The 23,846-nt window shown below is 40.1% G+C and overlaps 1 protein-coding gene across 1 annotated transcript; it reads right to left on the reverse strand.

Annotated features, from left to right (window-relative positions):
• Positions 1–207: 207 nt before the first annotated feature.
• LOC136507428 (uncharacterized) lies at positions 208–1,362 on the reverse strand. Its single transcript, XM_066502156.1, has 3 exons — positions 658–1,362; positions 514–591; positions 208–432 (listed from the first exon to the last, which is right to left on the reverse strand). Exons 1-3 carry the CDS (start codon positions 1,360–1,362, stop codon positions 208–210), a joined length of 1,008 nt encoding a protein of 335 aa, XP_066358253.1.
• Between the last annotated feature and the right edge of the window lie 22,484 nt (positions 1,363–23,846).

Consider the following 23,846-nt stretch of genomic DNA (forward strand, 5'->3'; position numbering starts at 1 on the left):
ACAGAATATGAACTGATAATCCAAAGATGCTTTGATATCATTCCAGTGAACTGCAGCATTGTTTTGCAACCAAAGCATACATGTCATTCACATACTTATACCTAACCAAAAGGTCATCTTTCTGCTGTACAAAAGGCAGAAAAGAAGAACATGCACTTAGAGTTTTTGCATGATTTACAATTTCACACACATCATTACTTGTCCTCTTCAACCAACAGCACCATCAGGATTGTTCATTGCAGCAGAAACCTTCTTGTGGGATGTTTTCTTCTTGCTAGCCGCAGTCTTCTTTGTAGCAGTTGTTTTCTTCACAGTAGTGGACCTTGATCTCCCAGCCTGTGTTGCAGTAGTGGGTGGAACTGGCCTAGCTGCTGGTTGGTTAGACAATATGAAGCTTGAAAATGGAAGTGGTTCTTTTTCTAGTAATCTACTCTGTGATGACTGAGAATGGAGATGATTAGTTTGAATAAGATGTTGGGTGATCTGGAGGAATTAAATGACAGTGACACTAACCTCTGCTTGCATCTGGGACATCATGGTACTTGATAACTGGGACATCATTGGCATGTCAGTTTCTTCAAACATGGAAACCTATAACATATATTTAATAACTTAGATAAGACATACTAGTACAATGTGCTAAACATGAGCAGTTACCTGACTAATCACTGGCATAGCAGTTTGAACTGGCATCATTGGCATGTCACTATAATCTTCAGTTGCAGCTTCCTCAAAAACCTCTTCAGTTTCAATTGGCATAGAAGTTTGGCTCCTCTGTGCAGGTGTCTTGGGTGGAAGTCCAGCCTTTCTCATGCTACATGTAGCCCTGTTATGTCCTTTGTCTCCACAGTATCTACATGTCATTTGAATTCCATGCTTTGTCAACCTTGGTCCATGACTACCTTGTACCTCAGATGGCTGCTTCTTCCTTGATTTAGGAGGCCTTCCAACTTTCTTCACATATACTGGTGGTAGAATTACATTGCCTCCAACTTTCTGCCATGTGCTCTTGTCTTTACATGGCCACACATTGTGGCCATAAGCACTGAGATAGCTATTGGAAGAGTAACACTCAGGAACAACTGACTCTGGTGTGATCCTTTCATGCCTCAAGCATGAAATTGCATGAGAGCAAGGGATTCCAGTGAGGTCCCACCTTCTGCAATCACAAGTCTTCATATTGATGTCCACTATGAACCTATAGTCCCTATCTTGTACCTGGAATATGCCCTGTCCAGCAGGCATTGCATAACATGTATTGGCCCATTCTATGTTCCTATTAATTATCTTCTTTATCTTAGTACAGATGGGTCCCTGCCACTCTTCTCCCACCTCCCTCTGTTTTTTGTAGAACCTGGACATTAGCTGTCCCTTGATCTGCACTAGCATACTAAGAATTGGCATCTCCCTTGCCTCCAAGATATAACTATTGAACACTTCACAGCTGTTGTAGAACCTGGACATTAGCTGTCCCTTCATCTGCATCCAGTTCGTAGTCAGAATCAACAAAATCAGGGTCCTCTTCACTGTTATCATCAGCACTGTCATCATCTCTGCCATCACCAAAATTAGGGTCCTCTCCACTGTTATCACCAACCCTCCCACTATCTGCATTGTCCATATGCATAGTCTTCATAGGACTAAAAACCTTGGGAGGTGAGTTCAATGGGTTTGCAACATTGTCATCCCAAGGCATTCCAGAAAGGTTGTCATCATGGTCCAAATACAGCACAAAATTCTTAAATTTGTGAACTAATGAGGACATTACCATTGTGTCTGTGTCAGACCAAATCAATCTCAACCCATTTGAAAGATTCTTCCCAGGTAGCAGCCAGAACACCTTCATGTTTGGAGTTTTTGGGTAGTGTAACTTAAAAACAAGTTGCTCTATGAAAAGAGGAGACCATTTAGCAACTTCTACGTGGTCAAACCAACTAACTCTTCCACCCGGATAGGATTTGTTTAACCCTTGAGAAACAAAGCACCCCCCATGATGCATTTCCACTGAGAATTCTTCATCATCAGTGCCTACAGAAGAAAACCCCAAAATCTACAGCATAAATGACCAATACATGAAACCCTAGCCGACAAAATAAGATATTTTCTGCAACAAGCGACCTAATCGACGTAAGAAATACCTCATAAACCAACCGATTTCAGAGTTCATGACATCGAAGAATTCACCATACTGTGGCGCCCATGCCCCCAGTGGTCACAAAAGAGGCCACCATCGCGCCGACCGGCCACGATCTGCGCGGCAGTCAGCGCTCGGCACCACCACCCCGCACAATCTTCACCGCCTCCACCGGCTATGTCGGCGTCGGTCGACCACCCGCCGCCTCCGTCGTCCCACCCAACGCCCCAGCGTCGTCTGAAGACGATGTCTTCGAAGGGAAGGGAGAGGAAGGGGTGAAGAGTGAGGGAATGGAAAGCATAGGGGGCTATCGGCAAAAAAAACGAATGGCAAAGGGCCCTCACGTGCTGCTCACATGACCTATGGTGTTGTCATGCATTGCCACGTAGGATCTAATCCCTAAACGGACAGATTTGGACCTGAATGGCACAACTTAAAAGTTCATGTACCCAAACCTGCACTTTCAAAGTTAATGGACTTGAATGACACAGCACAAAAAGTTGATGGACCTACAGTGCATTTATCTCTTTTACAAACTTTTCATCTTGATTTTATGTTTGGTGTACTGGTCTAATTTAGATCTATTGTTTGCTTCGTGTATGATTGTATGGATGCTTGTGTGGTGCTTTATGATTTCGTCCGGTCGGTGAGATATACGTGGTGATCAAGAAGAAAAAGAAGAAGAACATTGAAGATTAAAGCTTATCGAAGGATCGGTGTTTTATGGCAAGTATAGCATGGGATCTTCCTTGTTGTCCTATACACCTTTAATCACTTAATTCATATTGCATGTGTCTACCTTGACTACCACTAAGGATATCCGAGTCTTTTGGACTTGTACCTTGACACCTTTGGGATATGCATTGGGTAGTTTAATGCTAGTGCTCAACTATAACCATGATCTTGTAACTTGACTAATGTAATATGCAATAAACATTAAAAGATGCTTTTTAGCAACATGGAACAAGGGGGCTAGGGCATTGGGCTGTTTTTATGGTGCTCTACATTCCTCTCCCTAAGGACTTATCTGTAAGTGATCATCCGGGACTTACAGTATAGCTGTGAGGGCTACATGGCTCTGGCTTTAGCTCAGTATGAGGACCTTTTCTAGCTTGTTAGTGGTTACCTTTTCTAGCTTGTTAGTGGTTACCTTTATTGGCATAAGAATGGCTTAACGAGTCGGGTATAGGATAGCCTCTACTCTTATGTGTATAGCCGTGATGGAATTGTGCCATTCGACAGGGGGGTTCCTATATCTGTTTGTCGAGTGAATCTAATGGCCCTAACTTGTTAGACGAACCTTTGAAAGGCTTCATAGTGAACCCTGCTGACCTTCCTTGGAAGTGGGTCAAGAGATTAGCTACCTCGGGCGAAAGGGTAAATCACGACTCACAGTGAAAGTGTACAACCTCTGCAGAGTGTAAACTGGTATATCAGCCGTGCTCATGGTCACGAGCGGCCTTGGAACATTTACGGAATAGATGATGAACACAGATGATACTGATGATGAAGATGCTCACTAATGGTTAATTGTTTATGCTATTCATTATTCATGTTTACTTGATCATGTGTTTATGGGCTTGAGATAAACTTGTTGCTACTCCTATACTAAAATCATGACTCATTAAAAGCTAATCATAGTTAAACCAGTATCAGTCTTTTGAGCCTCATGAACCCCATGTTATATTTTTTGAGTACGACATGTACTTACGCTTGCTTTATTTTCAATTATTTGGATAAAAATCCTGGATGGGTACTAGATTGCTAGAGTTTGGAGGAATTAGGCTTGTGATCAACCAGTCAGTTGTCCCTGTGGATTTGGAGTCTTCGCCTGAAGAATGGAGTGGTCTTTCCGCTGTCTATACTCTGCGGTTGTAATCTTTATACTATTATGCTATGTATTTAAGCATTGTCTTTTGATATTACCTTTATTTGTAGCTATATGTGAGAATTGACTTCCTGGGCTCACATATGGTGTGTATCTGGTTTTGTTCTTAAAACTGGGTGCTACAGAGTGGTATCAGAGCAATGCTGACTGTAGGACGTAAGTCTAGTTAGAAATTGGCCGTCTTATGGTTTTGAAATTGCTATAAAATCTTTGTTCTATAAATCTTGATATTTTCCTCTCTACTATATCTCTACTCTTGCTATTCATCTCTACCTTGGTGCTTATTTTAAAGTCTTTGTTCTCATCTTCACTCCTTGATTTGATATGTTTTTAGAACTGTTTCTCATCACCTTCTTGCATAATCTGAAGATATGTCTTAGGATTGTTACCCCTAATTCAACAAGGACGATAGTATCACAAGTTGAGTCAATAATTGAGTTGTGCACCATTATTGCTTGTTGAACTATCATTATGCTTATGCTTGTTTTGGATTTTTGTAATGATTGCAATGATCTTGTTGGGTGTCCCCACAAAATCATTTAGTGTATAGGCCTAAGGCATAAGGATTAGTGAAATAAAGAGTCGGGTTTTGGTTTTCTTCTATTTTCTCTATCTTGTCTTTTCGGAGCAGTCTGCATTCTTCAGCTTATATCTCTATTCCTGGAGAACCAAAAATCATGAGAAAATTCTAGACAATAGTGGACTTCAATATCTTTCTCTGAGCGTAAGAATAACCCTATTAGCTATTTTGGTTATGGAGATATGAAAATCACAAGGCGATGTGTCTGTGCTGTTTGGAACCTGGAACAGTTTCTGTTGTGCACAGTTTTTGACCAAGTTAACTGCAGAATTTGGAAAAGTGTTCTATAAGGAAGTTGTGAAGAATTTTATAATCTTTCCAACGGTATAAGCTACAACTTCATTGGATTAACAGAATGAGAGTTACAATTGTTTTACTGCGCTGCTGTTTTTCTGCTCGCGAGGAATTCCAAATTTCTTGTTCCTGCTCATATGCGAGAGTATCATTGGGATGTCAGAATGTCTTCATACTAGTTAGCTTATCTAAAAGAATATGCAAGCTGTGCTTGGTGTCCCCTAGTTTATTTTTCTTAAGGGGGGTAGCCAAGTGAGAATTTGCAAGATGAAGTGTCCTACGTTCTAGTTTGCGCAACAGAAGCGTGGTGGTACCCAAAGATATGAGAGAAACTTAGAGTTTCAATGAGGTTTGGTTAAGGGTTCAACAAAGGTTTAACCAGGATCATCAAGATTTTGGTAGAGCTACCAGAGAAGTTTTCAAGTTAGTTTGGATCAAGAGACCTCAGCTAAGTGTCTGATGGAGTCCACGAAGAGAGTATTAGCTTCGTCAAATCAGGATAAGAGCTTCATATCCACCTGAATGCATCTTGTAAAGGTGTGGAATGTGTCCTTATATGGAAAGAAAAGTAGTGGCTTGTTCATTAAGTCAACTAAGGAAGCGTGAGTTAAACTACCTAACATGCATTTGGTGTTATCCATTATGGAGCATGGAAGTAATATCTTCTTGGAAGTAAAAGTGACATTTAGGAGGGTCACAAGAATCTGCAGGACATCTTTACTAAGTTGGTCTTGAGCTTGTGATATCCTCGTTGGAATGAGATTGATTATGACTTGAAAAAGTGCTATACCTTGGAGAAGTAGAAGTCGCAGCCGATGCCCTTAGCAATGGAGAATCATGCTAAGAAGGTTTGGGTGACACCAAGGACTAAGAGTTGTATTCCCATATCGAGCAACTTAGCCGAAAACGTTAATGTTTTGAAGATTGGTGGTAGAATCTCCTTCTGGCAAGAGGTTCGTTAGGCTTCCTCGAAAGGTGGATATTTTAAGAAAAGAGAATTAGTATTAAAGGAAAGGTGGCCTAGTGATTGGAATTACCTGAGCGTTGTTAGGAGTATCTACCAGAATCTTGGAATCAGTTTGATTAGTGACTTGGAGTAAGATTCATAGGTATGCAAAGTAAGACAGAATTCTTATCAGGACGATCGAACTACACGAGGAAGTAAAGAAGAAACCAAGAACAAAGTATCCCTATCTCCTAGTCGACATCTTCCGAATCTCGGGGATGAGATTCATCTTAAGGGGGTAGAATTGTAACACCCCAAAATTTGCCACTTTTGAAAATAGAGTTAAAATGATTTATTTTTGAATTTTTGTGCACATGAAAACATAGGAAAATAAAAAAAAATCATTAATTCAAAATTTATCATAAGGTAGAAACATGTTTGTTGCATTCATGCCGGTCGCACCTCGTGTTTCTATGTGCAAAATGTGTGTTTTTTATACGTTTATGAGATGAATATCTATCTCTAGAAATTTTCCAGCATCTTTCTAGAATTTAATTCCTACCCAATTCACCTTAATCTTTATATTCCAAGTTCCCAACAATATTTTTATGAGCTCCAAATATTTTATTTGGGTTCATCATATTCCAAATTGTCTCTGAGAATTTTCCCACAAATTTTCGGAGGTCTCAGAGTGTTTTTCGTGGCTTAAATATTAATTCTGAACTTTTCTAGAATTGTTTTATCCACGAAATTAATTAATTCCGAAAATAATAAATTTCTCATTTTTCCCAATGGTCAAATCCCATGTGCAATAATCCTAAAGGCCCATGCATTTATTTACTAATGGGCTTTAATGATTATTTAGGCCCATTAGTAAATGTGGAGGGTGTAACATCAATTAGTACCATATCGCTAGTTGACGTGGATGTGGAAAGTTTTTCTCCCTATATATATCAACCAAACCCTTGGGCAAAGCACACCAAAACTATCGTATGGGGAGACCCTAGTTTGGAAAATCCCTCGTGTAGTAAATTATATTTTTCTCCTCTTTCCCTCGCCGTCGTGGTCGCCGCCGCACGCCGCCGCTGTTCGTACCAAGACATGGTAAGCACAGGCCCACGAACCATCTCAGTCATGTTCTATTCATACATAAATCCAATCTTCAGTTTACACCTGCTGTTTGTTACATGGCAGACGTACCTCGTCTATCTGTTACAGGGCTCTGTCCAAAGCTTGGATAGCAGCCGAGCAAACCAGCTATTGTACATCGTCGTCTCGCTGTCGCTTGATGCATGCTGGTGTTTTAACACAGCTATCAAGCTTGCAAGCCGTAGTGTCCATGTTCATGTATGGTGCACTCACAAGCAAGCACAAAGTCATCTCTCTGCTGTTTTAATCCTGCAAATCTTTTGTTGCCCAGAACCTGTCCATCAGCGACTACACTGAGATATCGGTAGCAGACTCCTGTCCGATTAATAAAAGGTTAGCGCCACCTCCTTGTCCACTACTTTATTGATCAAAGCGTTTATGCTGTTATCATGTCCATGTTATCCTTGCAAAATAAGTTTTTGAAGCCAGCATTGTTCTAATGGGAGAGACTCAGCTGCTGCCATCTGCAAGTGCTAAGTCGGTCGCCTTGGCCGCCGGCAGCTGCAGAACCACTAATGGAGGCACACGACCTCGTGCATGAAATTTCAGCTGCTGCCTTCTTCTCATCCTGCATGATCTTCACAGGGCCATCAACGATGCTGCCTATGTTCCATGGTGAGCATCTCCATGCCTTCCTCTCTACGTTGACTACTCTGCTGCATGCTGCTTTTGCATGTATGATATACGTCTACACGCCTTGTCTACATATACTTGGTCATGTGTCAGCTATTTCTTTATTCAAAATTCTACTCCGTCTCTTCTAGATCAATGCGAGCTATCTTCTTTATCCATTCATCGTATGTTTTTACCGAGCTCCAACGAGCTCTGGTCACCGGCCATGGCGCCACTGGCCGAGAGCCATGCATGTGATGCGTTATCGTGATTAAATTTGGTTGTTAGCTTGATGACATCATCTCCCACGTCATGCTTTATTGTGGCCGTTTTCATTTACAAAAACAAATCCAGAAATACAATAGAAATACGCATCATCTTGAGCCATCCGTTTTTAAATCGATGGACTAGATTAAATCATACCCCTTCGCTGTTCTTTTTGCTAAAGAGACCCTGTATTTTCGGAAAATAAACCCGCAGTCCAAAACATGTTTACAGATTTTGTTTTCTTCATTTGAAAGCCCATTTTGTTTCGGTTAAGTCTAAAATACGTCTTCAGCTATTTACAGATTTGCCACTGATTTTGTTTTAGCCATAACTTTTCCGTTTTAACTCCGATTTGACCCGTTCAAATTGCGTTAGGTTCGTAATTTCATAATCTACATGTTAATACTACTGTTAAGTAGGTTTTCAACTTTTAAAATTCGTGATTAGATTTAATCTATTATTTTAATAAAGGAAATCTTGTTTATTTCATATCTTTTGTGTTTTAGATCCGTTTTGACCCATTCAAGTTGCATTAGATTCATATCGACGAGATCTACGCGTTAGTAACAGTGGTTACCATATTACTATTTCTAAAATTTCATGGTTTAAATCATATCTTGATTAATAATTATGCAACTGGATTTTATAAATAGAATATGATTCGTTTCACTTTAGTTTTATAAATCAAATCTAAATTTGACTTAAATTATAATCTCTATAAAATATCTTATATATGCTTTTATATAAATAAAACACATAAAGCTAATAGTTTTATGAGCAGATCTTTTGGTAGATGTATGTTTTTCACCGTAGCTCCGATTAGAGTGCTTTTCGCGTCTGTGTGTTCGTAGTGAGACGTAGATTCGTTTTACAAACTTTTCATCTTGATTTTATGTTTGGTGTACTGGTCTAATTTAGATCTATTGTTTGCTTCGTGTATGATTGTATGGATGCTTGTGTGGTGCTTTATGATTTCGTCCGGTCGGTGAGATATACGTGGTGATCAAGAAGAAAAAGAAGAAGAACATTGAAGATTAAAGCTTATCGAAGGATTGGTGTTTTAAGGCAAGTATAGCATGGGATCTTCCTTGTTGTCCTATACACCTTTAATCACTTAATTCATATTGCATGTGTCTACCTTGACTATCACTAAGGATATCCTAGTCTTTTGGACTTGTACCTTGACACCTTTGGGATATGCATTGGGTAGTTTGGTGCTAGTGCTCAACTACAACCATGATCTTGTAACTTGACTAATGTAATATGCAATAAACATTAAAAGATGCTTTTTAGCAACATGGAACAAGGGGGCTAGGGCATTGGGCTATTTTTATGGTGCTCTAGATTCCTCTTCCTAAGGACTTATCTGTAAGTGATCATCCGGAACTTACAGTACAGCTATGAGGGCTACATGGCTCTGGCTTTAGCTTAGTATGAGGACATTTTCTAGCTTGTTAGTGGTTACCTTTATTGGCATAAGAATGGCTTGACGAGTCCGGTATAGGATAGCCTCTACTCTTATGTGTATAGCCGTGATGAAATTGTGCCATTCGATAGGGGGGTTCCTATATCTGTTTGCCGAGTGAATCTAATGGCCCTAACTTGTTAGACAAACCTTTGAAAGGCTTCATATTGAACCCTGCCAACCTTCCTTGGAAGTGGGTCAAGGGATTAGCTACCTCGGGTGAAAGGGTAAATCACGACTCACAGTGAAAGTGTACAACCTCTGCAGAGTGTAAACTGGTATATCAGCCGTGCTCACGGTCACGAGCGGCTTTGGAACATTTACGGAATAGATGATGAACACAGATGATACTGATGATGAAGATGCTCACTAATGGTTAATTGTTTATGCTATTCATTATTCATGTTTACCTGATCATGTGTTTATGGGCTTGAGATAAACTTGTTGCTACTCCGATGCTAAAATCATGACTCATTAAAAGCTAATCACAGTTAAACCAGTATCAGTTTTTTGAGCCTCATGATCCCCATGTTATATTTGTTGAGTACGACATGTACTTATGCTTGCTTTATTTTCAATTATTTAGATAAAAATCCCGGATGGGTACCAGATTGCTAGAGTTTGGAGGAATTAGGCTTGTGATCAATGAGTCAGTTGTCCCTATGGATTTGGAGTCTTCGCTTGAAGAATGGAGTGATCTTTCCGCTGTCTATACTCTGAGGTTGTAGTCTTTATACTATTACGCTATGTATTTAAGCATTGTCTTTTGATATTACCTTTATTTGTAGCTATATGTAAGAATTAACTTCCTGGGCTCACATATGGTGCGTATCTGGTTTTGTTCTTAAAACCGGGTGCTACATGTGCATAATGGAATCCTAAGCCAGGATAGTAACGTGAAGAGACTTAGAGGAAGATCAAAGTTGACTTGGGTAGAGGCAATAAAAGGAGACTTGAAAGGATGGAATATACCCAAAGACTTAGCCTTAGATAGGAGTGCTTGGTAAACAACTATTCACATGCCTGAACCTTGATGGCTTCTGCTGAGTTTCAACTCTAGCCTACCCCAACTTGTTTGGGACTTAAAAGCTTTGTTGTTGTTGTCTGTCTATTAAAAAAATTGCATAACCAAAAACAAAATAAAAATTTGTCTTTATCTTTTATATATATTAGTAAGATGTGATCTAAAAAAATTGAAAAACAAATAAAAAAGTGTGTATAAAGTTTGGTTTAATTTCTGATTTAAGGGATGAATAAATAAAAAGAACTTGAAGATGATGTGTCATGATGGAAATGATGAATAGTTGCTCTATTATAATTCTTTTCAAGTACCTAGTTGTGGGCCTTGAATTCTCCCAATTTTTGGATGTGACTGTTTTGACAAGAGAATTTGCTCTGAACTTGAAACTCGTGGGTAGCATATGCTTGATCTAAGTCTAGGTAATTAACAGATATGATATGAGAAGGTCTAAGCTACTATTTATCTTGTTCCAAGTGATACTAAGTTCTGGAGATTTCTTTTGAAAAAAACATAAAAATACAACATGATGAGTTCCTATATGACAAAGCTTGAATTTCTACCGAAGCCAAACAAGCTTCTTTTTAGGCTAGGAAAACTACCACTCATAAATGCTACTTGTTTTGAATTGAGTTTGGTCAAGCTTTGTTGATCCTTATGAGAGGTTTGTCATGCTCTTAAAATTAAGATCACGTACACACCACCCACATATGCACTACTCCTACAACTAGGGGTAGGCACCGAAAAAAATGTTTTACTCTTACACTAGGAGTAAACACCAAAAATATGTTTGATGGGTTTTCCACCAAATAAAATGCTCCAAGTTCTTGTTGCTATCTCTCAAAAGTTTTTTTTTTGTAGAGAAGAGGCATGGGCTATGCAAGAGTTATTGATAAAAAAGATGAAAAGAAAGTATTGAAAAAATGGACAAGTGTCCAAGACGTTGAAAACAATAGGAACTTAAATGCCCACCTAAAAAAATGAAGAATAAGTAGCCCATGTTTTCTTGCAATTATTTTCAAGTTGCAAAAGAGAGATAAGTTTTCAAGGAGCATAGTATAATTAGTCTAGCCACCATATATTCCACACACATGCACATCTTGATTTGATTGTATGACTTAACTCTCTTTGGATCCGTTGTTTGACTTTACAATATATGTATTGCAAGTATGCTCTTTCATGTTATCACCATTCCTATGCGCTCCACATAAGCTTTAGTTGTAGGGAGAAAGACATAACATTATTATTGCCTTGGTGAGGATCCACAAATATGACATATTTTTAGAGATTTGAGTGTCATACAATGGAATCTCTGAATTTTATTTAAAAAAATTTGCAAAAAACTCTAGAATAATGGTTGAACAAAGAACCTGAGACATAGTGCTTGACTTGATCATTTTGTTTTTTAATTGCTCAAGACCCAAGTGAAGGCTACAAGCCCCATGGTTAAAGGTAATATGGGTAAGTTGGAAAGTCAGATCAGTTTGTTCTAATCTAGAGCAGAATTCTTGTTTGAATGCATGAGAACTTTTGAGGAGTGAAAACATTGTAGCAACTCATGATCCATTACTAAGTTTGGCATTACTCACAAACAGGCAAAGGTTAAGCTTAGGGGAGTTTGTTGATGGTAGTTTTCATCCATCATGAACCATTAATGTAACTTGAATAAATGAGTAAAAATGATCACCAACATAGACTTAGGGGTTTAAACTAACAATTTTCATGAGTTTTGGTGAATCTATATTTTCAGTAGGGTTTATCCAGAAAACCATCAAGGTGGATCAAATCGTCAAATTTAATCAAGATTATCCGCGACGTAACTAGCACCAGAAGGTTCCAGAGGACACCAGAGTACTCGACACCGAAGATGACGACGAGAGACCTCCAGGTGGGATCGACCGGTCCCACCTGTAGACCAGCTGGTCCCAGGGCCCACCTATCAACCTCCATCTTCACATGTTGGTTCTCCACTGCCTTAAGGATTGCATATCCACCATTCTTTCAAGTGGGTTTGATCCGAGGGTTCAAAATTGATGCTCCTGCCTATATATACTAGCCTCTACCCCCTCTCCCTTAGGCAGAATTGCATAAGTCAAGATTAGATCAGAAATTAGGGTTTCTAGAGAGAAGAGAATAGAGATCCAATTCTTCAAGTTCTAGTATAGGATAGCTAGCAAGATTTAAGTAGAGTTGGGCTATTGCTCAGGATTCCAAACTCACCATCTGGAGGCTGGTAAAGCCATTGTATCTCCATATATTTTGTGACTTTGTGCTACTTCAATACTATGTTTCTATCTATTATGTTCCTCATCTACTTTGGTAATATACTTGATATAGTCATCATTGATGATGAATTTATGCATATGTTCGCAAAGCACTTAGCTCAGTACTCGAGTGAGTTAAGTGGTTGACTTTATGTAAGCGTGGTGCTTAAATATTATTTACCTGTGGATGCACTCTACACTCTAGGGCATGTGGTAGATCGTGAGTGTGACATTCTTGTTGAGTCCTTTGTAGTCCACTTCCCCATTTGTAGAACAAGTAGAAGCCGGTTGCAAGGGAGTCAAGCTCTGTTCTTGATCTTCCTTAGTAATGTTCCTTATGTATAGATACACAGTTAATTATGCTATAGATGAAAGTGTATATACTAGAGTGTACAAAAGACTTAGTAAATAAGAAATGACTTAGGAATCTTTTACTATTAATTAATCACCTACCTAGCCATACTACATTTATGAGTATCAATTTCTATCTCTGGATTACTATCAATGCTTTACACTTATCATTTATTTATCATTTGGCTTAACCCTGTTAAAGCATGAGAGTTAATGATCTTATCATAAGTTCACATATTTGTCAATATCTCTAGCCACCCCATCGCTCCTCCCTATGGATAAAATATAAATAATGATGCCTAGTATATTCTCGGGTGAAATGCTACAATGGTATATTATCTGTGCACTTGCGGAATACTTTAACAATGCATTTCTAGCATCATTGCTAGGGATGACAACTTAGTATTAAGGTAATGCTAAGAAATTCTAACAAAGCCTGCAGTCCTCGCTGCAATACAGAGCCCTAAGTTCCCATTCGTATACAATATTACCACAGATGTTGCCTACGCAAGGAAGATCGCCGAGCACCTGTGCTATCGGCGGTAGTGACAACTGTCCCCATGTCATATTGTAGATCACCTTAACAGCCAGGTGGCGACACAGCACACACACCTTGTTGCTTAGACACCTACTCATTGATCCGCCACCACCGCCAACCACCGTCGCTCATGATTCTTCCTCGCCCTCGACCCATCTCATGTACCGCCTCATAGTGTCATCGTCGCCGACACCGCCATTGTGACTATAGAGCAATAGGGTGACCAGATAGGCCACCAGATTATGCCCACCATCGATGGCGTGGGCAAGATCATTAAGGCATGGCCAGGGGCTGTGATTTTCCTTGAATACGGTTTGTATCCCGGTGAGGAAGCAAGCGTCTGGGTTGCCAACTTGGGTTAGGCTAGCAAGGAGGGCATAGTAGTTGATGGGGTCAGCCTGCGTCCTCCCACGTCTGAACCAATCCAGTGACAGACGTTGACTGATGGTGGGGTCACCGCAGAAGTGGTGCCTAGACGAGCAGGTCACCGTTGATGTGGTGCCTATCTGAGGTCACAGTGAGGTGGCCGGTGATCTCAATTTGCACATTGGTAGGTAGCACCATCAGCGACATGATTGCCTAGGTGGATGGAGCTACGGCGTGTGGACGATGGTGAGATGGAGGGCTAGAGAGGTAGAGTGGCACAATCGACTTAATTACTTTGATTGAGGAGGAGATGGGGGAGGTGGCCGAGTGGGGGTTATAGTAGGAGTTCTTAAATGCCCTCTATGAACTGGCATGGGAACTCGCAATGGTGACATGGTTTAGATTACTAGGTGGATTGAATGTACACGGTTTCCAAACCCAGGAGTCAAAACATGAAATGGGATGGGGGATGCCAACCAACCACAAAGCCTAAGCATCACATCCTGTGGGAGAGCAACAGCTTGGCTCTCCCCTTTAAAATGACTAGTAGGCTATAGAGAGCACTACCGATTGGGTGTTCTCTCATACGTACTCTACTTAATAGTCCATCACATGACGTCCTCTGATCCCTACTCATCGACGTCCACTACAGCATAGAGCGAGCAATGGGGCACTAGTCATCCAACAAGTATTCTACCGACTACAAAGATGAGGATGGCAAGGAGGTGAATCAACCAACGCTGAGCCCAGAGCACGAGGAGTATCTGTTGCCTGTGGAGGAGCCCGCCAAAGACAATGGGGAGCCCGCCGATGACGATGAGGAGGAGGCACCACCGATGGAAGAGGAGGAGGAGGAGGAGGAGAAGGAGGAGGACGCACTGGCGAAGGAGGTGGACATCACCGAGACCATTCCATTGGGGTTCATCCCTATGCCACTCTATAAGAAGCATAGGCTCAACCCTCCATCCCCCAACACAATCTTGGAGGACAAGGATGACTCCTCGTGGGAGTAGGACGACGAGGAGGGGCGGGGGCAGTGGCATCGATCAGTAGGTGTTAATTAGTATAGTAATAGTAAGTGTAGTAGTAACTAGTAGTAGTACAATGGCGGGTGCATTATAGTGCACTTTTGGTCTATTTCGAATGGCCTCATTGTTGGTAAATATTAATGCACACAGAATAATCTACAAGCGCACGGATATTATACTAATGTAGCACTTCACTGGGATTAACCTAGTTTTATATCAAACTCGAGGAAACATGTCTGAGACTGACTACATCTAACTTAACCCAACTTCACAATCAAGGATAGTGTTGGCATAAATTAATGCACATAGAATAATCCACAAGCGCACATATATTATACCATTGTAGCACTTCACTGAGAGTAACCCAGTTTTGTATCAAACCCAAAGGAACATGGGTGAGAATAACCAATTCTAACTTAACCCAACTTCACAATCAAGGCTAGATAATAGGAGTGTAGAGGAAACTAATAAGGTCTTCTAGTTCTAACTTCGGTAAGCTTTGTCTTCTATTATTCAATTGTGGGGATATTTACTAGAGAAAACATAGGCAGAGTATGTTTTCTATAGTAACAAAGTCCTGCTAGGCCTACTAAAGGGAGGTGGACTATAGAGGATTCAATGAGGCTATAAGAGTCACCCTCGTGAGCTACCACCGAACCAAAAAATAGGGTACATCCATGAGTAACCGAGTCTAATCACCACGCTTACACTATGAATACTACTTTAACCCAGGAGCTACAAGGATTAAAGTACTCAAAAGAGAGTCACAAACCTAAAGAATAATATGAATAAGATGCTTACTTGAATTAGAAGTCGATTACTAGAGAAATCTCAGAAGCAAGCTCAAGAAGAACTTGATTCCACCGGGTACAAGCCATAGAGAGAGCATCGATAGGCCGAAACTCCTCCAAACTCTTCCCTCACACTCTATCTCTCTATCTCTAGGACAAGACTAGATCCTATTGAGGACTAATCTTCTCTTGATTGCTTGCCCTAATCCTGGTGGACATATGAATTAGGGTTTTTAGCTTCTTAGCTCTCAGGATCAAATGAGGCTTATGCCTAGGGGGAGAGGCAGGGGCTAGATTATATAGCCTTGAGGGTCTAATGTGAGCCCTTGGATCAAACCTACTTAAGCAGTGGTGGAGATGCATCTTAGGAGGCGATGGGAAACCGACATAGCGACGCAGCTGATAGGTGGGCCCATAGGGGGCTGGGCGGCCTGATAGTGGGGCCAGGCGGCCCACATGTCATCCTCTAGTCCTCTACTTTGGTGACATGGCTCCTAGATCCTACTAGAGTCTTCCCACATAGATACCATGGTGGGATTCCGTGTTTTCCTTTGACGATTAGGTCCTCCTTGGTGGTTTTCTGATCAAAATCCTACTGGAAACATAGATTCACCAAAACTCGTGGAATTTGTCAGTTTAAACCCCTAAGTCTACATTGGTGATTCATTTATGCCCCTATACATGTTTAATTGACAATTAAATATGTATGATAACTACCGTCAACAACTCCCCCACACTTAGGATTTTACTCGTCCTCGATAAAAGGATGGATTACTCAGGACATAACCTTGGGGTAAGGCATCAACATTAAACCATTCCCAGTCATGTATGTACCATGGGATTCAAAGTGTCTACCATGAAACTTTGAGCGGTTGAAGAATGGAATAGCTTGAAACAGATCACCATCTTTCTTCAATCAAGTCAATTGGAGAAACATTTAAGATTTTTGAAACAAAACATAGCCTACCTTCTCCTTTTTGTGGTACTCTCAAATCACTCTGTATATATGGTATTTTTGGATCCTCACCAAGGCATAGATGTCTTTGCCTTCTTTTTACCTGCTTCTAAAAGCTTATGTCGAGCTCAGGCAGGGATAAATGTGAAAACATACTTGCATTGCATATATTGTAAAGTCAAGATGAGGATCCGAGGAGAAAGATGTCATACTCTTAGATCAAGATGTGCATGTGTGTGGATATATATATGGTGGCCAACCTAATTCTACTATGCTCCTTGAAACACATCTCTCTTGTTTGAAACTTGAAAATACTGTTGCAAGAAAACATGGGCTATCTTATTCATCTCTTTTTCTTCCAGGTGGGCATCTAAGTACCCATTGTTTTTAATATCTCGGACACCTGTCCAATTTTTCAATACTTTTTCTTTTCATGAATAACTTTTACATAGCCTATGCCTCTTTTTCTACAATTGAAACTTTTCAAAAGAGACATTTACCAAAACTTGGAGCATTTATCCTATCAAACTTATTTTTGTGTCTATTCCTAGTATAGGAGAAGAACATTTTTGGGTGGATGGAAAACATGCTTTTTCGTACTCCTAGTGTAGGAGCAACAGATATATGTGGAGTGTATGTGATCTTGATCTTGAGAGCATGATAAGTTTCTCAACAAGGGTCACAAGGTTTGACCAAACTCAACACAATGAAAAATAGTATATGTAGAAGGTTTCTCTAGTCTATATATGGCTCTAGTGAGATATTGCTTACCATAATGGAGAGGTGTATCTATTCATTTTACTTTTTGAAATAAAATTCTCCAATAACGAGACTTCAAGAATCAAGCTCTCATTATTCTACTATATCTCATTCCACAACAACTTAAGTAATACGGGGTTCCTAATAATAAGTTCCCAATAGTAGCATGACTTCTAGAAAAAGTATTATGTGAGTCTATCCTTAAGTCATGACTGAAATAACCTTCGCTAATGTTTTGAAGTTGTTTGAATCAAGTTCTCATTATTCTAGTATATCTCATTCCACAACAACTTAAGTACACATGGGGTCCCTAATAATAAGTTCTCAATAGTAGCATGACTTCCAAGGAAACTATTATGTGAGTCTATCCTTAAGTCATGACTAAAATAACCTTCCCTAATGTTTTAAAGTTGTTTATTAATGGATTTTTAATTCGGTTCAAAACAAAACATATAAAAATAGAGTGTATTGGACTCATACCTGACCGTGGATGAAGCGCGAGGCAAGGTGGCACTGTGGTGGGATGGGCGGCCCATATAGGAGGTCGGGCGACCCGCTCTCGGGCCCGTCTTGGTCCAACTTTGGTGAGCGTGGTTCTTGGTCCATTGCTTTCTAATTTTTGTGACTTCCGTGATTGAATCTCGTCTTGTTGTCGCGGTGTGTCTCCCCCACACTTGTTTTCCTGTATACCTTTATGCACAACATGCGGAGACAAACACATATCCAAAAGAAATATGAGCATATATTAAGAAAACTTTATGAATATATATGGCACTTTATTACACAAACACAAACACAGACTTTTAACTATCTGAGCTAAGCGACAAACCTAAACATTAAACACGATCACACTTAACCTAACACTTGTGCCTTATCACTCGACCTATTAATTAGTTTTGCTTCTTATCCCCAAGACAATGGGAAAGGATAGAGATTTCGCTTTTCAAATTCTTCCATTGGAGATGTTCTAATTCCATCCTATTATGCATGGCTTAGATAGTCCTAGTGAGGAGATGGGTCTTTTCTTGGAGGGTTGTGACTACCCGAGTAAGGAGATCAACTCTCTTGACAAGGGCTGCCATGGTTGTCCTCTAATGCTTCTCTTCCCTCTCTAGTGGAGCTAGGGTAGACCTCTTTGGTCTCTCCTTTGGTGGAATGATCTTGATCTACCATGGTGCAGCTCGGACTCCATCAAAAGCAACTCGGGATGTGGCTTTAGTATACTTGGCACATGTGGCATCCCCAAACTTGTTGGTCTTCACACTCATCAGCATCTTGGTAGGCCTTGAGGGAAGGAGCTTGATGTCCTTCTGCACTTGAATCGTCGAGCCCTTCATCTACTATGGCTTGTCCTTCAGGAGCAGGCGCTCATGAGGGAGAGCTGGTTGACAAACTTGGGCGCAGTAGGACTGCTCATATCTTCTTCTTGGAGGAACCAGAGCTACATGCTTGGGAGGAACAATGGCTAGGAGGAGAGGTTCTCCTATAGGGATAATGGCTAAAGACTCATCTATAGGAGGTGGCTTCCTTGGGTTGGTCCCGAAAGGGATGATCTGCTTGTCGGCCATGAGAACTAGGAGAGGAGGGGAGCTTTTGCTGCTGTTGGAGAAGAATACTTTTGTGGGATGGCAATGGAGGTAGGTAGGGGCTCATTTATATAGGATAGTTCAACTTACAGCAAGGGTCAAGATCTATCCATATGAGGTCTCATAACAAGGAAAAATAGAATGCATCAAAAACTGTGGGATTGCGAAGAGGAAGGATCTAGAAGACATAGAGAATTGATGGGATGTGAGAGGCACTGACAGTGGGCCATGTGGCCTCTAGGTGGGGCTGACCGGCCCCACATGTTGGGGTCTCAGGGTGATTTTTTTCATGTGGGTTTCTAAACTCTATCTAATCCCGAAAAGTATATTTTCACATTACAATTCGTTACGGAGGATGGTAGTAGTGTAATTTATGGTAAAATATGAAAATCTACCTCATCCAAACCCTCAGGTGGGTTTTTGGGTTCTAGAAAGATCTTAAGACGGTGGCCATTACCTTAAATAACATACCTTCATCATTTTGAAGTGTTACCGCTCCATGCGATGAAGTGCTTATTACCTTGAATGGCCCTTCCCATTTGCTTCGAAGTTTTTCGTGCCCGAATAATTTAACCCTAGAATTAAAAAGTAGTACCTTATCTCTAGGCCAAACTCCTTTTTTTATCCTCTTGTCATGCCATCTCTAGGTTCTTTCCTTATATATCTTGGCGTTATGATATGCTTTTTCACGCCATTCATCCAACTTAGATAGTTGCATCTTCCTCTTGGTTCCTACGGCTTCAAAGTCCATGTTCCATCGCCTGATGGCCGAGTGAGCTTTGAATTCTAGCTTGATAGGTAGATGGTAGGTTTTCCATAGACCAATTGATATGGTGACATCCCAATGGTGTTTTATAGGCCATTTTTGTAGGCACATGTGCATCGGGTAGTCTATCCTTCCATGCAGTCCCCATCTCATTGACTGTCTTTTACAAAATGTTCTTGATTTGTTTACTTGATGTTTCCGCTTGGCCACTTATTTGAGGGTGATACGGAGTAGCAACATTATGATGGATCCCATGTCTTGACAAGTAGTTATGAAAGTTCTTGTCAGTGAAGTGAGTACCTCCATCATTAATCACCATCCTTGGAACTCCAAATTTTAGAAATATTATTTCTTCAAACATCTTCTTGGAGTTCTTTGCATCAGTAGCTCTACATGGCATGGCTTCAACCCATTTGGAGACAAAGTCAACTGCCACCAAGATGTATTCATAGCTCTTTGACTTTGGAAATGGTCCCATGTAGTCAATTCCCTAGACATCGAAGAGCTCAATCTGGAGGTTGTTGGTAAGTGGCATGGCATCTCTTGAATTGATATTCCCATGCCTCTGACACGCTCCACATTTCTAGATAAAATCCTTCATGTCTTCATACATGGTTGGCCAAAAGACCCCACTCCGCCAAATCTTCGAATGAGTGCGGAATGCCCCATAATGTCCTCCATATGGTGATGAGTGGCATTGTTTGATAATCTTGATGCCTTCCTCTACCGGTACACATCTTCTGAGTAGGCCGTCAGAGCAAACACTGAAGAGGTATGGTGCATCCCATATGTGGAGATGACTTTCATATATGAGCTTCCTTTTGTATTCCCCTAGTGGTACATAACCTATAACCATAAAATTAACAATATTTGCGTACCAGGGGTCGGATTTTGTGACCTTGAAGAGCATGTCATCCCTCAGCAAATCATTGATGGGTAGTCCCTATGAATTCTCAAACTGCATTCTAGACAAGTGATCGGCAATAGAATTTCCTACTCCTTTTTTATCTTTTATTTCTAAGTCAACTTCTTAGAGTAGTAAAATCCATCTTATTAATCTAGGTTTAGCATCTTTCTTAGTGAGTAGGTACTTCAAAGCAGCATGATCAGTATAAACAATCACCTTAGCTCCTACTAAGTAAGATCTAAACTTATCAATAGCAAAAACAATAGCCAGGAGCTCTTTGTCAGTTGTTGCATAATTAAGTTGAGGTCCTATCAAAGTTTTGCTAGCATCAGCAATTGCATGATGCTTTTTACCTTTAGTTTATCCCAAAACTGCCCCCACAGCATAATCACTAGCATCACACATAATTTCAAAAGGTAGCGACCAATTAGGGGGTTGAATGATTGGTGTAGAGATAAGTGCTTTCTTAAGAATGTTAAAAGATTTCAAGCATGTATCATCAAATTCAAAGGGAACATCCTTGGCCAAAAGATTAGTAAGTGGTCTAGCAATATGTGAAAATCTTTTATAAAGCGGCGGTAAAAACTAGCATGACCAAGAAAATTGTGGACCCCTTTGATATTTATGGGAGGAGGTAACTGTTTGATTACGTTAATTTTAGCTCTATCTACCTCAATCCCTTGTTTGGACACCAAATGTCCAAGCACTATGCCTTCTCAAACCATGAAATGGCATTTTTCCCAATTAAGGACTAAGTGTTTTTCCTCACATCTTTGCAAAACCTTGTCTAAATTTTCAGGACAATCATCAAAAGTTTTTTCTATAAATAGAAAAGTCATCCATGAAAACTTCCATGATTTCTTCAATCATATCAGAAAATATAGACTTCATGCATCTTTGGAAAGAAGCTAGAGCATTACATAATCCAAAAGATATTCTACGGTAAGCATAAGTTCCATATGGACATGTAAAGGTGGTTTTGCTTTGGTCATCTGGATGAATCAGAATCTAGTGATAACCAGAATACCCATCAAGGAAATAGAAAAAAAGAGTGGTTCGCCAGTCGCTCTAACATTTCATCAATGAAGGGCAACAAAAAGTGATCCTTCTTTATTGCCTTGTTAAGTTTTTAGTAATCTATGTACATCCACCATCTAGTGACGGTTCTTTGGGGGATTAATTCATTCTATTCATTTTTAACAACAGTCATGCCTCCCTTTTTAGGCACAACTTGAATAGGGCTTACCCACTCACTATGCGGCATAGGATAGATAATCCTGATGTGCAAGGGTTTTAAAACCTCTTTCTTAACAACCTCTCATCGTATTATTAAGCCTACATTGGGGCTCCCTAGAAGGTATAGAGTTAGGATCTGTAGGGATGCGATGGGAGCAAAGAGCAGGGCTAATTCCCTTAAGGTCTTGAAGCAAGTAGACAAAAATAGAACGATGCTTTTCTAAGATAGTTAGCAAGCATAGGGATTCTTCCTGAGAGAGTTTATCACTTATGATCATAGGAGAATCCTAATCATTATTGAGAAAAGCATATCTAAGACCAGAAGGCAAGGGTTTAAGCTCAATGGAGGGTTTAGGTGGTTCTAGCAATTCATCTAGAGGTTTAGGGTCTATAGGATTTTCGCCTTCTTCTTCGATGAAGACTAGGCATCATCTTCAAGGTTGGGTTCAATCAAGTCATCAAGAGATGCAGCCTTAACCTCTTCCATTGGGTCTTCCTCAGGAATTGGCTAAGTCTCAGCATTTAGAGAATGAGTAATGGGTATAGAAAGCTCAAAGTTTTTCCCAAGTCTTATATTCAACTTCCCTATTTGTCCTTTTTGGATAAGTTTTTCTATTGGTCATCCTATCAATAGGTCAAACTCCATGATATCGAAGATATAGAAGCTCAAATGAACCTTGATTCCTTGTACCTGGATAGGGAGGATATACAGAATTCCCAAACTTGGGAGAATGTGTCCTGAAAGACTTTTTAATAATTTTGTTGTTGGGGTTAATGGCATGTTCTTCAATAAATCATGAGCTAAAGATGTAGACATGATGTTAACACCCACAAATGGATTGTAAAGAGCATCGAAAGGAGCTTTATTAATTTGGCAACAAATGGAAATAGAAGGTGAATCTAAGCGAATAACATCAGAGGAAAGCTCTAATTCTTCTAACTATTCATTACTTATAATAGACACTAGCTCTTTCGTAGTCTTTTTAAGGAAAACTTCCTTAGAAGGGTCTAAAGATTCTTCATGAGATGATGATTTCCTAGATTTCTGGGTTCCTCATAGTATGGTAATTCAAGGTATTTCCATATTCATCAAAAAGTTCATCCTTGAATTCAAGCATAAAATCCAAAATTTTCCGGTGGTTTAGAATCTAAGATAGCTGAGGTTTGTGATGGGTTTTCTATGGATTTAGATTAAGCTATCTGGGATTCCTCCTCTAATGGCTTCTCTTCTACTTCTTCAGGGGCATCCTCTAAGATTTTAGTATGAATGCTTCTCCCTGTATTGGCGGAGACATGCAAGAACAAGCCTCCTGAGAGTATTAAAGCGTTGCCATACCATGCCTAGAGATTCTTTTTTCTTTTGTCTAAAAGATAGAACCTCTAAACAAAGTCTGACTACCCTAGAGATGGGAAAGAATTGCAAGCAAAAGCTAGAGCATAGGGCTTCCCAAACTCCTTGTCTACTCTCAATGGTGAGATTGTACCAACGTTTAGCTTTTCCCATCAAAGAAAAGGGAAAAACTTCCATCATAAGGTTTTATCTGACATGCCCTCAATGCGTTGGCATGTATAGGTTTGCTCAAACTCATTTAAGTGAGAATAGGGGTTTTCATCACCTTCGCCTAAAAAGGGTTGATCTTGAACCATGTTGATTAACCACGGGCATAGCTCATAGCTAGGTGTTAGGATAGGCTTTGAAGATTCTTGTGGCTGTAGGCTTGTGCCCATGGGTGCACCATATTGATAGATAGTGGTGGATTCTAGATCCATGGTAAAAAGGAAAGAAAAGATAAAAGGATGAAAGTATAATACAAGGTTAAGCTAGACTCAAAGTTAACTCAGCAACCATTCCCTGGCAACGGCGCTAGAAATGCTTGTTGGTATAAATTAATGCATATAGAATAATCCACAAGTGCACATATATTATACTGTTGTAGCACTTCACC

This window comes from Miscanthus floridulus, chromosome 15 (genome assembly GCF_019320115.1).
Source record: "Miscanthus floridulus cultivar M001 chromosome 15, ASM1932011v1, whole genome shotgun sequence".
Taxonomy (NCBI): Eukaryota; Viridiplantae; Streptophyta; class Magnoliopsida; order Poales; family Poaceae; genus Miscanthus; species Miscanthus floridulus.